Consider the following 17,542-nt stretch of genomic DNA (forward strand, 5'->3'; position numbering starts at 1 on the left):
GCACATCTTGCTTTGACATCAATTCCAAAATGTTTTCTGCTCCGTTTGGTTAACGTGACGGGAGGCCTCGGAGATGTGAGCTGGGCAGGAGGAAAAAAAAAAAAAAAAAAGCAGAAGACCGAAGAGGGGTAGACAGAGGACAGAGTGTAATGTAGCGTGCCATCTGGAATCTAGATCACTGAACACACCAATGTTTTCTTCACTCGCTTCTTGTTGCGTCAACGTGCATCTCAGTCTTCCATGTGTCTGTCCCACGCCACTTCTGACAATGCTGATCACCAAAGATTTCTCATCTTCTATTATTGGATATGTATATATATATATATATATATACAGTCGTATATTCAATATCACCAGACGGGGTTGTTTGCTGCATTCCATGTGGCACAAAAAACACAAATCAAATCCCACCACGCCAACATCAGTGAGAAATCAAGAAAGTGCCGCTAGTCTGTGCGTCCAACAAAACTCAAGGAAGCTCTGCTGAGCTTTTTTGGTGGTTCATGTCTTCTTCTGTTGGTTAGGTCTTTCGCTTCCTCCCGTACTCGTCAAGCCAGTCCCTTTGTGTCTTTCAATCCACTCCCTCAGCCACTCGTGGCTTGTCCAGGTGTTCCTCGTTGTCTCGTTAGTTTGCTTTTATTTAGTTCCCTGGTTTCTTCTGGCCCCTTGTCGGTTCATTGTTTTGTTTGTTGTCTGCTGTTTGTCGTCACATCCCCGAGTCATGTTGAGTCTCTTTTGGTTTGTTGCTTTGAATTTTTTTTGTTTTTGACTCATGTTAATTTGGTGGTTTTAGGTAATCTACAGACTTTGTTTGCCTTTTTGTTCTACTGATATAAAATCCATTTTTAAAAAATATATTTTTATTTATTTATTTATTTTTACAACATTCAAGGTCCACAACCAGCAAAAATCCTGACAAGCATGAGAAACCAATAAAAAACAATTATCCATGTCAGCTTTACAGCACATTGAACAAGCTGGTCCCATCTTGGGATAACGGGTGACAATGACGCCCGAATTGAGTTACTTAAAGGGGCGTTACTGGGGGGGGGGGGGTTGATCAGTGCGCACCCACGAACACGCTCTGCCCACCCAAAGAAAACTCGATGTAGTTCCGATGAGTGGGATATAAAAAATCAAAATCAAATCAACTTTTATTTGTTCAGCCCAAATCACAACAACAGTTATCGCCATTAAGGAGAAAACAAAACGCGTTTTAAGGTGGAGTAGCCCTACGCTGGATTTTGACCTACTTCAGCATTGTAGCACCCCCGGGTAAGACTAATGCCCACCCACACATGGGATCCTGGTAACACCACTGGTTACTCATGTCAAATCAAAAAAATACAACATTTTTGAAAAAGCTTTTTTTTTCCACCCCTTAGTTTTAGTTTTAGTTTTTGGACATTTATTGTCTCAATGTGACAACAGACACTGGAACTGTGTTTGTGTCTTTAATGTTGATGCCTTTTAGTCTTCATGTCATTTTTGGGTAAATCTTCAATATTTCTGATGATTTCTTCAGAACTGCGCCGTCTCATCCACGGCGTAAATCCACGTGGATATGGAGAACCCCCAATGGAATAAAAAACAAGTCATCTTCGTGGGGTTGTAAAGGGCAGCCTGACTGGGAATAGGCGGACTAGACAGCCCACTTGCACGGAACACAAGGTCCCTCCAGCGAGTTAAACACGCTCCACTAGAGCCCACTGCGCGTCTTGTCCCCGCCCTCCGACAAAGCACAGCATCCGTCCTCATCCACGCCGCGTGATGCCCCTCACATCCACGCAGAGCAGCCCGTGGAATAGTAGTAGTTGGAGTAGTAGGAGTATAGGGGTGCTCTTCACACCTTCCCCTTCTTTCATGGATTCGCCTTTTTTCTGGAAGATTGCTCCATCCCGTCGCGGTAAGCGCGCGCGTGCATGTGTGCGTGATCGTCGTTGGGCGCCGTGGGGGAGAAACAACGCGCGCGCACACAAACACACAAGGGTTGGTGTGGCGCTATTGTCTGTTTCCGAGGCAAGTTGGGGTTTTAAACGCGGCGCTCTCGTTTGGTTGCAATGAAAACGCCTCGGCGTAAAACCGCGTTCAGCACCAGTGTAGACGGCGATTAAAAGGAAAAAGAAAAAACCAAAACGGCTTTTAAAGATTCGGTCGCGTTGGTATTCAAGGGGAAGACACCTGTCTCTCCACCAGCAACAGTGGACGTGGATGCGTGCCCCACAACACGCCCTAAACACAGTATTGTGAGTCTCCACGTTCTGCTGGTATTCGCGTACAACCTCACACGAATTCGCTGCACATTTGTCGCCTTTACTTGCGCGACAAATGCTGAGAAATGAATATAATGTGGCCCTTTTCCCCGCCCCCCCCCCCAAGACTAGAGGCTGACTACCCCCTTCTAACACAACCCCCCTTTGTGGACTCAAGGCGCAGTTGATGCCACTCGGATCTCTCAAAGGCTGAAATCTCACGCCTGTTAAGATGAATCCATGAGCTGTAACCTTGGAATTAATTCAGGGCATCACCCCCCCGCCCCCCTTTTGCAGCTTCACAGCTGTAAGTGCATCGCATTTGTTGTCCTCTTCGTTCAAGAGCTGATTAGAATGTATAGAGGCACGCCGTGTATCCTCTTGATTGTGTTTTGCAGATTTCTGACACACATGTGCGCCTTCTGTTTTCACACGATGATGCAAAGGTGTGTTTTAGCATTGCGTTGCCTCCGGATTTTCCTTTGAGTGGACATAAAACGGTGCTGGTTCCAAATGAGTATTAGTAGCGCCCTGGAAAGAAAAAAAAAAACCAAGTAATTACACATCGATTCTCAGTGTGGCACTAATGGTATGTAGAAGAATCCCTGAAAGTTGTATATTTCGGAGGGGGAGGGGGGCGTACAGTGAACCCGAGTAATTAACGCATCTAAAAAAATGTTGCTCTTACAACATAACCCTTGAAAATTGATTTCTTACTGATGATTTAAAAACCAAAATGCCATGGAAGTACATGTCTGTTGTCGCTTTGCAAGATGTAAAGGTACCAATTACTACTTTCCTGACATGTTACTTTTTTACAGTGATACATAGATATGCTGACATTTAAATAGATCTCAAACTTATAGTTAGCCAGGCACTGACTAGACCTTACATTGAGCTGCTTGCAGTTACCAGCTGATCAGCTTGTAACTTACACTAGCGCCAATTGCGTTCTGGCCCTTTCTCTGCATCATCTTCAGATGTTAACCACCCAAAAAATGCATTTCGGGGGCCTTAAAGCGGAGGTCAACCCAAACATATTTTTTTCAAGAATATGTTCCCAGCAGGCCTACTAGTTGAAACGGCGCATTCTGATAAATATTGCATTTGTGGAATAAGAGTTAATCCACCCGATTTGAGCCATCCCTGGGGGCGGCCATTTTGTCACTTCTGTTGACTGAAAATGACATCACAACTCCTCAGATAACGACCAATCACGGCTGACCTGTTTTCTGAAGCCGAGCCGTGATTGATCATGACCTGAGCCCCGAGTACTTGTGACGTCATTTTCAGTCAACAGACGTGACAAAATGGCCGCCGCCCTCAGATGGACAAAAACGGGTGGATTTCCCATATTCCACAAACGCAATATTAATCAGAATGCCGTGTTTCAACTAGTGGGCTTGCTGGGAACATATTCTTGAAAAAAACATGTTTGGGTTGATTTCCACCTTAAGCTAACAAGCCATAGCAACACAATACAAACAGCATCCATACCACAACACTTAACAATATTTACAATGGCATATGCGCCTTAAAACTCACTCGGAAAATTGTGCTTTACTTTACTTAGGATAGATAATAAGACTGCTCCTTAAAACACCACGCACACACATCGTACTGAGACTGCAGGAAGGAGTGACATTTGACCTCACCGAGGCTGGTTATTGATCACACACACATGACATTACACGCACGCACACGCACGCACACGCACGAATGATTTAGCGATAGCAGGTATTTGATTACCTCTCGATGTGCGTGTGGGGGTGGGCAGAGCGATTTGGGCAGTGGAGTTTTCCTGATTGGGTAATAGATCTGTCAGCGATCCCTCAGGGGATTGATAGACCCTAAGGTGAGATAAAAACTGCTCACGGAGAATGAGACTCCCCTGCCCAAATACTACTGTAATGTGTGTGTGTGGTTTTTTTTTTTTTATGTGAGGGAAGGGAAGAAGGACACATTTGGAATTATATTATAGCTGATTGACCGGATTGTTGATGTTGATTCTTTGATGCTAATTCTGTAAATGAGTAGATTGTTTTGAATCAGTTCTTACAAGACTTACAGGCATTTACAATTTTCTTTTTCTTTTACCCTCTTTTTATACCTCTATGTTACCTCGCATAGTAGAATACAAAAATCCCAACCATTATAGATATCCATAAATCCGCAAGTAAAAAACTCTAAACAATGAAGTCTCACTATGTCTGCCGAAACAAATGACTTCCATGGCTTCAAATTCACTTTTTTTTTTTTTTTTTTTTTTTTCACACACTTGTATGACCATGGACTACAATTTACATGCGTCATATTTCCTTTTCCAAGCAAAGGATGACAACTAGCATCACACGTGAAAATCTTTTTAGGATCCACTGAGTTTGAATGCGTGATACCTAATTTTGCTCTGCCACTTGTTTGGTCCTTTGAACGGACACAAGCTTTTTTTTTTTTTTTCCAGTTTTTTATTTTTTTTTTAATTTACCTCATGCCCGTCGGTCTCTACCCACTTACTTATATAACACGGTGTTCATTTGATGTAATATCTTTATCTAATATCCAATAAACCTGCCTACTGCCACCTGTTCGTGAAGGCGCCAATCATGACTGAACTGCTGGTCAACTGAAAGAGAACAAGACAAACAGTAAAAGTTGCATCTTATTTCTCTCTCTTTCACAGGAAAAGTAGTTCGTAAAAAAAAATAAAATAAATGCCTCTGTCGCTACCCTTTGGGGGTTAATAAAGTGTGTCTATTGAAGAGGATATAAGTCTTTATCTCTTGCAGGCATGTGGCTGCAGCGGTGGTTGTGTTGTTGCCGAGCTGACAACTCGCTGAGAGTTTGATTGATCTTCTTGATCGGAGTTCCAGGGCAGATTGTGACTAATCTGCTCGCACTGAGGACAGACGTAAATAACTGGACTTTGAGTGCTTGAGGAAAGGCACCCCCCCCCCCCAGCCCCCATTTAGATTTTTATTCATACATTATGCAAACCTACCTGCAGCTGTTTACCAGTAATCATTTTTTGGGTATGCAGGAAAACCCCCGTTCTGATTTATTTGCCTGCACATGCCACAAATATTTGATCCTCATTTTTGATATCTGTCACTTCAAGCTAATGCACCTTAATGTGGCACCTAAATCATTGATTTATTTTTTCTTCATCTCCTACCTGTGATTGTGGGCGATATTGTTTGCATCCACTTTGCTTCCCCTGTTGGACTCAGTGTTGCCATGTCATTTTCATGCGCTACATTTATGGCCTTACAGGGAATTCAAAGCATTTTACAGTCGCGTCTTTCAAAATCACGCATTGTTTGCATTTACACTTACAGGAGAAAATCTCCATTTGCACAGACCTACGGAAATGATTGCAAATGATTGCTAGTCGCAGATGGACAAATGAAGCTTCATGAAGCACTTGCGATCATTCTTGGCACCTCTAGATGGCACTCTTGGTTTAAAGACGCAGTGGAAATGTAATCCATTTCCATTGCACTCGCCTTTATCGCGAAACCAGGAGCGCCTTCTAGAGGAGTAAAAAAATATCACAAGTGCTTCGTGAAGCTTCATTTTCCCATCACAGGGAATCAGTGCATTCCAAAATATAGGACACCTGACTGCCCGAGCCAAGATTTGAAACCCAAAATCTCAGAACCGTGAGGCAGACGTTCCAACGACCAAATACATTGCGTAACATGCTAAACGATTTTATCATGTTATGAATGATGATTCGGCCAAAAATATTTCAACTTTGAGGGTTTCAACTTCAAGGTGGCACTGTATCAGAAATCGTCAACATGTCCTTCAGCAGAACTTGTTCAGATTTTTTTTTTTTTTTAAGAAGGGATGTTAGTAAGCAAACTTTTTGTTTTTTTTTCTTGCCTCATGGCGTGAGAAAAGGCAACATACTCAAACATGAATCAGAGAAGCGCAGGGGAGGAATGAAACATCCTATTTATAGAAGCAAAGAGGCTCCATTGGCAAGAGAGGCAGCCATGGGACAGTTCTGTCTGCACAAGAGTGTGTGAAGTGCAAATGAGGAATGGAAAAGGACTAGTGGACATGTTTCTCCCGTATAATTATTTCACATTGAATGTATAGCCTGCAGAATAAATACCCGCTTGCTTTATTTTTTAGCAGCCAAAAAATGGTATGGCTCAATTAGCCAGCGGTGGTTTTGCACGGAATTGAAGTGGAGTGGAAATAAAACCCAACATCACAGTCAACTGGTAGGCAGAGCTGCACTGGGTTTTGTTGGATGAATGGACAGCTAAAAAAAAAAAAGAGACCATCAAGAAAATTGACCAGCTGACAAACTTGATGTTAAGTTTTAGTAAAGTACACTGAAAAAAATGCTGTACATCATTTACTCAATTTTATTGAGTCAAGTGGTTGCACGAAATAAAATCATCTGAATCCAGATTAAGCAGACTATACAACTTTAAAAATGTATCCGGATACAGATGATTTTATTGTGTGCAACCACGTGAAAAAATTCAATTGAGTAAATTCAACCATCTCTTTTTTTTTCAGTGTGCACCCAAATTGGGTATTTAACACTTATTTGCTGCCAAAAACGTTTGTATATGTTTTTTCACAGTCCAGCCATTCAATCCCAGGAATTTATTTCTATTTTTTGTCCAAAATTTTTTTTAGGGTAAAAGAGGGTCTGAAAATGTCTGGCAGTTAATGAGTGAATGTCCAAATAATTGTTTGTTTTCAAATGCACTTGCTCAGAGTCAAATCCCTTTAATTGAGCGCCCAGCTGATATACTCGCAGGAGCAATTAGGTGAACGGCAACAGGTGCGAAAGAAAGAAACGGCCAGCTCTGTCATCGCGGCAGTGAATCTTCATATGGAGAAGATTTCAGCTGGAGACAAGGAGATGTTGAATATGAAATTTCCACACTCCGTTTTTTTTTTTTTTTTTTTTACACAGTCAATTCTCTCTCAGGGAGCTCGCGACGTTTTGACAAAGTCGTCGCAGCTTGGCTGAGCGTAGAGGACGAAGCTGATGAATCGTGACGGGGCCTGCAGGCTTCTGGTTTGATGAGCTCGCCTCCGGGATGACTGTCTGATCACCTTTCAGCCCCGGCGATTTCAAGTAAAAAGGGCTCTTGCTTTTAAGTCCTGGTCATGTCCTGAAGGTTAGTTGAAGGGTAGAAGGAATATGTCAATACTGACTACGGGGAAGTGTGACTGTGTCACGTTGCGACCTTATCCGCCTGGAAGCTGCGCCCGGGTTGAAGATATTATTGGATTTAGTGTAAACTCACTCGTGATTAGTGCGCCCTCATCACACATTGTAATAATTTGTCACACACCCTCCAGTCAAAGAATACCGTTCAACTGTTAAATTGGCAGTTTTTTTTAATGCTGTCTGCACCATTTCACATTTCAAAACCAGAACAGCGGTTCATATTTGGTGGAATAAACACCTCTGGAGTTTTACTGCAGATCCTAGTGCACAATTCAGATTTTTTTTTTTTTCCCACTATTTCAAGTTACATGTTAGAGAAAATGACACGCAGTCCTTTCTCACGTATTGCATTTGTGGATGGCTGCAGAACCCACACCACCAATTTTTTTTTTTTTTAAATCGAATCAAAAATCGAGAACTTCAAAATTCAATCGAATCTGGGCTTGAGTGAATCGTTCCATCCCTATTTGCTTGTTTTGGTTGGAACTTTACCGACACTGAACACACACTTAGAAAATCATGTCAGAAAACGTTGCTTGTTTTCCAACTGTTAAGACATTTCGACGGAGGTCATTCATATTGTTATGAATATTTCATTAATAAATTCGATTGGAGGGGTGGGTGGGGGGGGCTAGTCGGATGAGCAGTTTTCCCCTAGCACGAGAGGCGCTCCTACTCATATTGCTACCTGCCATAATATTAACAGACAGTGAGCCACTAGAGGCCGATTACACCGTTGAAGTGCGCTGAGACGGATCCAATGAATGTCTAGCAGCCGCATTTTCCAAGAATTTGCCGAGTGCAATTCAATTTACATGTCATTTGAGGCGAATGCTTGCTGTTTCAGTCAACCGGGAGAAAACGATCGCTTGGTCACAGCTGAAGCACCGGTGACCCGGAAACGAGCGGAAATGACGCCTTGTTTCCACGCACACCCTAAACCGACGTTTCGAATCTGCCACGCCGTTTTTTTATTGGTGTGAGAATAAGTGTGACCCCGGCCAGATGTTTTGCAGCCGCGGGCGTTTGGTACACTGACATCAGCAGATGTTTGCGCCCTTGATGCTTTGTCTCGCCGAATGAGGCATCGGGACGGATGTGAGAGCGACGGTCAGGTTGCCGCCATCCGCTGTCAGCGTGACGTTCCTGGATTTTGTGTCGCAATGAGATGGGACAAGCACTTAGGGACTGATTACGCCTCATCATCATCACTGTCTCGCCTGCATCTAATGACTCCATTTTTGCAGTTGCGTGTTCGCTATTGTTGATACAACTGTGACTAAATAGTGTTCAACGACACAAGGAAGGCCGTTTATTTATTTATTTTTTTGCTCTTTTGTCAGCGGCAAGAAGTAACGTTTGAGTTGATCGCACGCGTTCGATTTTCTGCAGGGCGCGACCGAGAAAAATACGATGAAGTTAGCAAAGGCAGAATTAGGAACGCTTCACTCTCGCTTTTCTAAGTAGGTTAACAACAAACCTCAAGCTCTAAAAAGAAGCTCGTAGCAAGTAAAAAAAAAAAAAAATCTCTGACAGGCATCCAAGAGTGATTACATAATTCCTTTGGCTGCAGGATTTAAATGAAACAATGCTGGGATGACACTTTTCTGTATATGTTGCACTCTCATTGGTGCTTTTTTTTTTTTTTTTTTTTTTTTTTGCTTCTTTTCTGCAGACTCTTACTTCTACCGGGGGGGTATTTTTTCCACATATATATGCTACTCATAGTAGCATTTTATCGCCTGTTTAAAAAAAAAAAAAAGGTCTACACTTATGGCACACAAACCGTCTAAGCGCTCATGAAACAAAATGATAAGAATAAGAAATAATCCTCATTTTGACTAATAAATATGGACAAGTGAATACTCCGGCTTCCTCCCGTACTCTAAAAACATGCAAGTTGGGCTCATCCGAGACATATTACGGTACAAAATGTAGGCGTGAATGGTTGTTTGTTGGTTTATACTGGACACTTTTTTTCTCAGGTTCCGCATTTGAATGTACTTTGAAGTCACAGTTGAGACTGATTGCTGATTGTATATTCTGAGTATGTTCTAAAAGAAAAGAACACGCCACACGATAGCTCTGAACGTTTTCAAATTAACTGACAAATAAATATCCTTTTGAGTCTGCGAGGTGTTTTGCTGTCATGTCGCTGACAAAAGTACTGGTTTTCCTCCTCAGTGTCAAAAATTGGGGACAAAGCAGGGCAAGGCAAGTTCCCAAAATATATCTTTTTTTTTCCCTATTCTGTAAGGCTGTAGAGTTGATCTATTGATGCAATGTGGTAAAGAGTAATGTTCTTCGGCTCTAACTTTATTCACAGGCAAGCCCGATGACCATGACTGTTTCTTGGGCCGTGCGCGTAAAAGCCATGGGACATTGCTCTGGGCGATTTGGCGCCATTACTGCGCTCGTTTGCTACGGATATCAAGTCAAACCACCAGCTCAACCCCCCACAAGTGGAGTTGAATTCTTTTTTTTTTTTTTTTTTTTTTTTTTTTTAGGGTGGGGTGCTCATCCTAGCGAGAGGTGACCCAAGTTGATGACCTTGGGTCAACTGAGGCACGCTTGCGAGACGACATCTTGCAGCTGTCCGGGCAGCTCTTGAGAGTCCCCGCAAGCAAATGAGTTGAAAGGACATTTGAGCTGCTCTGTTTGTTCTTTTGTGTCGCCGAGGCCAAGGAGAAGCAGCTCAAATGTTAACGCACAGATGTTTGCCTCTTATGCCGTTTCAAGGCCACCCTTGATTTTGCTTTGTATCATATTACATTGCAATCGACGCAATAATGTTACACTCATGGAGATTTTTTTTTTTTTTTAGATGAGAGAGATTCCACACGACCAGAAATGTTCAGATTTCTGCCAGAGTACCAAGAACTGACATGAGAGGCACCGGACATCAAAACTTTTAGAAAACACAAAGAAGGAAGATTAGGAGCAGAAGGAAGAAAGCACAAACTAGGCCGTTAGCTTTGTTAGCTCTTTTGTTAGCGACGGTGCATTGCGATTGATTGCAAACTCTTTTTTGATTTGATTTGTGAAACATGTCTTACAAACAGCTCAGTTGCTCCTGTTTGCGAGCTTCAGCCAGCTTCCTAATTGGCTGTCGTTTCTTTTCACATCACAACCATCAGCTGCCCTTGCCGTTGATCAAACAGAAAATGACGATGAGGACATTTTAGACAGCTCAATATTGACTATTTTCAAATGAGACTTTTATAAACACCATATAAACGGGCCTTTTCTGATTTTGATCGTGTGTGTTTCTACCCCGCCTCACTCGCCATATTTTGGAAGTCAAAGCCAAAATAGCAGATCAAAATCATTTGGAAATGTGAAATCATGTGAAACTCTATGAAGCAACACAATCAATTCTGGGTGAACTGTCCTGAAACCATTATTAACTCATACACTGCCATCGACGAATTTACTCGTCTTTTTACAGCCCAGCCCTTCATACGCAGGAACTTAGTTATATTGTTTTTCAAATTTTTTCAAACATGAGTGTATGAAAATGTCCGGCAGTGAACGAGATAAGTACACAAGGCAAGGTAAAATTTTTTAATTATATTGACTTTGGGTGTGGTGATTTATTACATTTGCTCAGCACTTTATGCACAGTATATTCAGCAACCAAAATGTATTCAAGTCTGACCAAAAATGAACCTACTGGTAAGATTCACGTTGGCATGTGATGTCTTTTGCAGAGTGAGGTGTTGTGAATCCTGAGAGGAGAGGTCTCCTGGGGGGGGAGACAAGATGGCGTCCAACCACATCCTGCGCAGCTACTCCATCATCCCGTGTTTCATATTCGTAGAGGTGAGAAGTTGCAAGAAGTGACATTTTTGCACCGAGCATGAAAATGGACACACTGAATGCGAATGAATACGAATCTTGGATCGGGGTGACGCACAAGAGATTTTGCGTGTGCACTAGAGAGATATTTAACCGTTCGCAAAATGACCTTGCCTGGTAAAATTCAAACGGCTAAGTGGAGCATGAAGTGTCGGGACGAGTGGAAAGCAGAATGCGTGTGCCATCCTCCATATTTAATTACCTTGTAGCGGAGGGTCTTAAATCAGTGGGATGTCTCAGGGCGCCCGCACACATCCCTGCGTCTTTCTCCACTTGCATTCACATTTCCCTGAGAGAAATCCCCCCCCCCCCCCCCATAACTTGGCGTGGTACTACTACGTTATTGCCATTTCACCTCATGCGTTCTCCTCGCCTTTCGGACAGCCCTCCCAACGCATCTCGTGTGTATTTTAAATTCGCAGAGCTCCACCTTGCATTCAGGGCAGCCTCATGCCTTTGCACTTGTTATGTAAGAATCACGTGACAGTTCTGCATCCCTTTGCAACCCCTCGGACAGCATCCAAAGGGCCTAAATAACATGAGCATGTCATATAATACGACACACATGTAGATATCATTTTGTGACTATATATGCGAGCAAGACTTCATTTTTGCGCACTAATCCAATCCGCCTTGTTTACATTTGGACAAGCGTTGAATTGTTATACTGTCGGCCTTTTCTGCATGAACATTTTTGGCGGAGTAAAGAAACATATTGGGGAGTTTTAATTTTATTAACAAAATGCACTGTACATATACTGATATTTATGGTAATTTAGTTAGTCAACACATAAACAAAGTCACAGATAGAGTACATTTCTACTTATAGTATAATCATTTTCCGTTTTCTGGCAGGTACGGGGTGGCCCTCAGAAATTTTGTGAAAATGTGTGAATTTTCACAAACAAGCGGTATATTTCCAGGCCTGGTCATTATTGCCGCCAGTAGCCATTCGCGCACCCCCTTTCAACAGTTACGTTTCAGAGCATGACGGCCGCACCCGTCGCCGACTACGTTTCGGGGCATGGCGGCCCGTCACCGACAACCTTTCAGTGCATGACGTCCGCACTTCATCCGGCCAACAACCAAGCACCTACCCGCCGTCGACGATTATTCGTTAGCACGTGACGGCCGCGTGCAGCGCTAAAAGATGAGAGGCACAGCACTGTAGCCTATATATGCTTTGATGACAGTGGTGCTGTTGTTTAAATCCCATCGCAGACAGTTGCGACACAGACAGATTGAGTCAAACTATGTGTGACATTGCTCCGCATCTTGCTTTGACAGTAAAAGTGAACCCAGGCGCATTATAAGCACGGTTGCCTCTATAAAATGTTGCTCCGTTGTCTGTTTCGTAGCTTGACTTGGTTGTACATTTTTCGCTCACTCTGCAGCTTTCAAGTGTCTTGGCTTGAGCTCAGTGTGCGGTGTTCATTTGGACGCTGCTAATCACCACGGTGCAATTAGTTTGATTTGACGGTATTTGACGACAAGAGAAGGGTCAATAAGTGACCGTTAATTGTCTTGATGACAACGTCCGTGGAGTAACGCGTAGCGGAGGTGGTCAAGCCTGCCAAAAGCTCCAAATTATTCAGGGTTGACATAAATCCAAACGCTCGCATCAAACCGACAGGCGCTTAGAAAAAACGACAACCAGTAGAGTGCTTGTAAAACACATGTACCAATAAGGCCTTTAAATCACTTTGGTGAGTCTTTGATGATGTCACGTATTTCACACATTTTCATTTAAAACAGTTCCCGTGTCACTAATGAACATGTATTCTGACATGCTTTTGTCAAAATATTCCTAGGATCAAAATGAAAGCATTAACTATGGAGATTAATTTCAATTTCGTAACGCATTAAAAATAATTCAGTCAGTTAACTCCGTTTTATTTGCCTCCTGTGGCAGCTGAGCTCTGCTCACTGTGCAGCCAAACTTAGAGGAGAGTCACTGTCGCAAAGACGGACTTTTGCGTGGTTTTACCTTAAAAAGTTGCTTGACGGCTCATTGGAGAAATCCAATATAATCTGCACACTTTGCACAGCCAAATTGAAATACCATATTAGTTGTACGTCTTTGGTGTATCGTTCAACTGTTGAATTTTACAGGAAAAGAATCATATCCAAGGATCAAAGAAAGCTATTAGAACAGTCTTTGAATCGAAAATACTTTTATTTTTTTCCACATTCATTCCAAGATTTTACTCAACTAAATATCGGTTCCAAGCTTTGTAAAAAATCGGAGTTGAAAAATACGATTAATCGTGATTAATTACGTTAACTGTTGCGATTAATTAGTTAAAGAATTTTAATCGTTTGACAGCACTACTTCAAACACATTTAAAATGATTAAACGCACACTTTTCAAGTATTCCTTAATGCCTTGAAGACTCTTGCATAGTTCTCCATATAAGGCCGAGCTTGATGTTTCAAGCGGTTTAATCGTCACTCCCGGTGGAAATTAGGAACAAAATTGAATTGAACATTATGGGCTCTATTTTCATGGCCAGTGCAAGTCTAGCGCGAGGTGTGGCGTAAATCTGCGCGGGGGCGGGCAAGACCAAGTTTTGGTATTCTTGCAGACAGCTTGTTGCCATTAACAAAGGGCCTTTTGCGCCGTTGTGGGAGTGAAGACAACTTCATTTGCCACTAATTGAACCGGCTCCTCTCATTCCTTTTAAAATTGGCATGGGAATGGGACGCAGTCCTGGACATGGTGGAAACAGAAAGTGATTTGCTTGAGTCCACGCAGGAGGTTGAAGCGAACAAAGTGCGTTCATAAGGAACTGCAAACAGCGGGCGGATGATGTAAAGATGGCCAGCCAGGGCGATTACAGCTCATCGCTGTGAATCGGGCACTTGAGACTGCCGTCCACCCTGATAGCATGTGTCTGTGTATGGATTTTTGCTATTTGGGGCCTGGCCTGGTCCCTATCCACCAAAAACATTTTTTTTTTTTTTTTTGTCGCATATCCAGAGTGCCCGCGACCCTTAAGAGGATAACCGTTTGGATAATGGATGGATGGATGGATATCCAGAGCGTAGCAGCTGGCCTGAGAAGTTTTACCCCAGACGCGATGTTGACAGCTTATGGCCATTTGTCACTTCCTTCCTTTCTTGAACCTCAAGCGCATGTTTGTTGCCGGCGTTTGCCATTATTGCTTTGCTGAAAAATAACATAGCATGAAAGAGGCACACAAATTCTAATGAGGAATGAGAAGGGAGTGTGGTATGCAAGATGAGTAAGGTGCAATGAAGTGAGGTGGAAGGAAGAGGAAGTAAATTAATTAAAGGAGCAGTTGTGCTGAGGAAAAATGAAGCAGATGGATGCTCAACTTCCCTCCGGGTGTGGTTATGTAACAATGGAATTTGGGAGGAAACCGAGGAAGAGACAAAATATCGATATTGTGACAGCCATATGGATGTGTCTTGTCAATGCCATTGCCACCGCCCGATAAAAAACTAAGCAGGCGCATTTTCAGACTCAAGATTTTCACAATGTGGAGATGCTCCTTCTTCGCCAACCACACAACACTGTCAATACTATGTGTATCAAAACGACCCATCAAATTTTATATTTAGACATTCTATAACCACATTTCACATCGTTCCCATAGAATGAAACCACGCCCACAAGCCCACTCACCATGTGGAGCCACCGGACACGTTGCGCAAAGTTGTAAAGTTCTGGGGGACCTTCGGCGTACTTGATCTCTAATGCCCGCGACACGAACAGTAACTACCAGAAGTTGAACTAATTAAAGGACGACAGAAAGATCGACACACTGCCGTGGGGTCGCCGTTTCTGACGGATGCGGAAGAAAGTCTAACCTATCCAAAAATGGTTGGTCGGTTTTATAATATCTTATCCGTAACCACGTAGGGGCCAACTTTGCCTAGCCTATGTGACAACTTATGACTCCACAGTCTTAACAAGAATCAACTACCGGTAGAATATGTTCCCGGAGTGCAAGCCCAATAAACGGACTGAAAAGGAACATTCTACTCACGGCCTGATTGAATTTGATTGCATGCATGTGGCATTTCTCTCAGTAAGCTCTGAAAATGCATTACAGCTGATAAATTATTCAAATCAACCAGCGCCTATTTTGTATTTGTGTTCAGTGTTCAAGTTTAGAAAGTGACTCTATAATTTCGACTTTCTCCCCGTCCGCTACGAAAGCGGGTCACGCATTAAGCCCGCTGATTGCGTTGGACAATCCTACAATGAGCAGACACACCTCGGTCGGCTCCGAGGGACTCGGATCTTCTTGCGTGTTCTCCCCATGCTCGTGTGGCTTTTCACGGCCGCTTCCTTCATAGCCCAAAAGGCGTGCATGGGAGGTTAATTGAGGACTCTAAAGTCCAAATTGTCAAAGTCGAATCTACATGCAACAATAGTTCACGAAACATATTATTTATCCTCTGTGAAGAATGACTAGTATGACATCCGTACTGAAGAGGTGATAGTCTCCATAATGAATATATCGGTATGTCTGTATTATACTGCCCCTAGATGGCCAAATTGGGTATTACAGAAGGAGCAGCACAATTTTCACAGAGTTGAAGCAAAAACACGTGGCAAAAACTGCTTAAATTCTGTCTTTTGTCTCTGCTCTTGGAAATGCTGCTGTAGTTTTAATGGCAGTCATTGTATTTAGGGCGGGGTTTGCTGTGTCTCATTTGCATCAAGCCTGGCCGTACCCTAAAAAATCGGACTCATTCCAGACAAGAAATAGGATTTACAAAGTGACCTACAATATAACAATTATTGCGGTATTTGGATAAAAAATGTCATCCCGGATATGTTCCCGAGTTGGTCCGTCTTTATCCGGAGTTGATTTCAGGTCATGGCCAGTCAGGTTCATCGGTGTGTTCCGCCCACTCCGGCTTCCTCCCACTGACCAAGAACATGCAAATTAGCGCCACGTGTCCGCACTCTGGCGACTTGTCCAGGCTCGATTGGGTCCATCTCACCGCGACGCTACACCGAGCAAACGCCGCCGCGAATGGACATGATTTTGAAAAGATGCAATTAATGTTGAAGTCGCGCCTCGGGAATGTTGTCGTTCCATTTGCATACGTAATTGGACGCAAGGTCAAGAGTAAATGCAATCCGGCTAATGATACTAAACATGCCTGAGCGGCATTCATCGAAATGCCAGGCTGGCTTTAGACGTTTTCCCGAGTAACGTCACGTTATATCTAAATTACATTTCTGTTCATTTTTTTTTCCCCACCTGCCTATAGCAAAGTAACCATACTGCAATCTCGGTAAAAAACACGCATGCTCGGAATCGAAGAATCGAAAATGTCCATAAGTGTGAATGTTTATTTGTTTTTCATGTTTTTATGTGCCAGTCCTCTCGGTGGCTCCAGCTCAGCTGTGACCATCATGAGGACAAATGCCATACAGGAGAAAATAGAAGGCTGGATGATACCACAAAAGTGGTCACAATGATAATGATATTAAATAAACGACCAACCCCAACACAGTCACACACACACACACACACCGCGCACTGTATCAACATGGCCATCTGGAGGAGGAGTAACTGCCAAAGTATCATGCTTCCTTGTTTTCTCAGTCTGCACCCTGCTGGTTATTTTGTCCAGTCTGGTTCACACAACATGGTACAAATACTAACGTACCGTACACTGAAAAGCAAGTTCAAAACGTGTTGAATTAATACATATTATTATTATTACTATTTTTTTGTTAAGACATGGGAACTTGACATAGGTTTACCACATTGTAATCATGTGCAACCGATGTACATTGAATTCAGTAAATCCAAAGGATTTTTTTTTTCAGTTTATGAAACAGCCAATAATAAATTCGATTAAAAAAAAAAGAGAAGTTGTTCAGATTCCATTGCAGATGCAATGTTAATTTGGAAAGTACAAGGTACTTTTAAGTCAAAACAGATACTACAGATAAAACAGCACTTAGTACTATATGCACAATACGTGTGTAAGATCAAATGAGATAGTTTACTGTATTTCATGTTTGATTTCATTATGGCTCCTGTATAATTTACAGCAGCATTCAAAGCAAGCGGATGAAGCTCTTTAAAGTATCGTGTGCTGGCTAAAATAATGTCTTACTCCATCAAAAGGCAATTTGATTTGTCCTCTTGTTCAAGCAGGAGTGATACCTCAGAAGTGTTTTAGCGACATCAAGTGTTATCAATCGGAATTGCAGGTATCCCGTTTGCAAAATAGA

At 42.6% G+C, this 17,542-nt stretch overlaps 1 protein-coding gene across 1 annotated transcript in view; it reads left to right on the plus strand.

The window, feature by feature from the left end:
* The first annotated feature begins 1,644 nt into the window (after positions 1-1,644).
* Positions 1,645-17,542, plus strand: part of plppr1 (phospholipid phosphatase related 1) — a 33,577-nt gene continuing 17,679 nt past the window's right edge. The window contains 2 exon segments of the mRNA XM_086054037.1: positions 1,645-1,906; positions 11,166-11,277. Of these exon segments, the coding sequence (XP_085910163.1) occupies positions 11,218-11,277 (60 nt within the window). The 5' untranslated portion in view covers positions 1,645-1,906; positions 11,166-11,217.

Source organism: Filicampus tigris, chromosome 15 (genome assembly GCF_054856515.1).
Source record: "Filicampus tigris isolate MCC_2025a chromosome 15, RoL_Ftig_1.0, whole genome shotgun sequence".
NCBI classification, from domain to species: Eukaryota; Metazoa; Chordata; class Actinopteri; order Syngnathiformes; family Syngnathidae; genus Filicampus; species Filicampus tigris.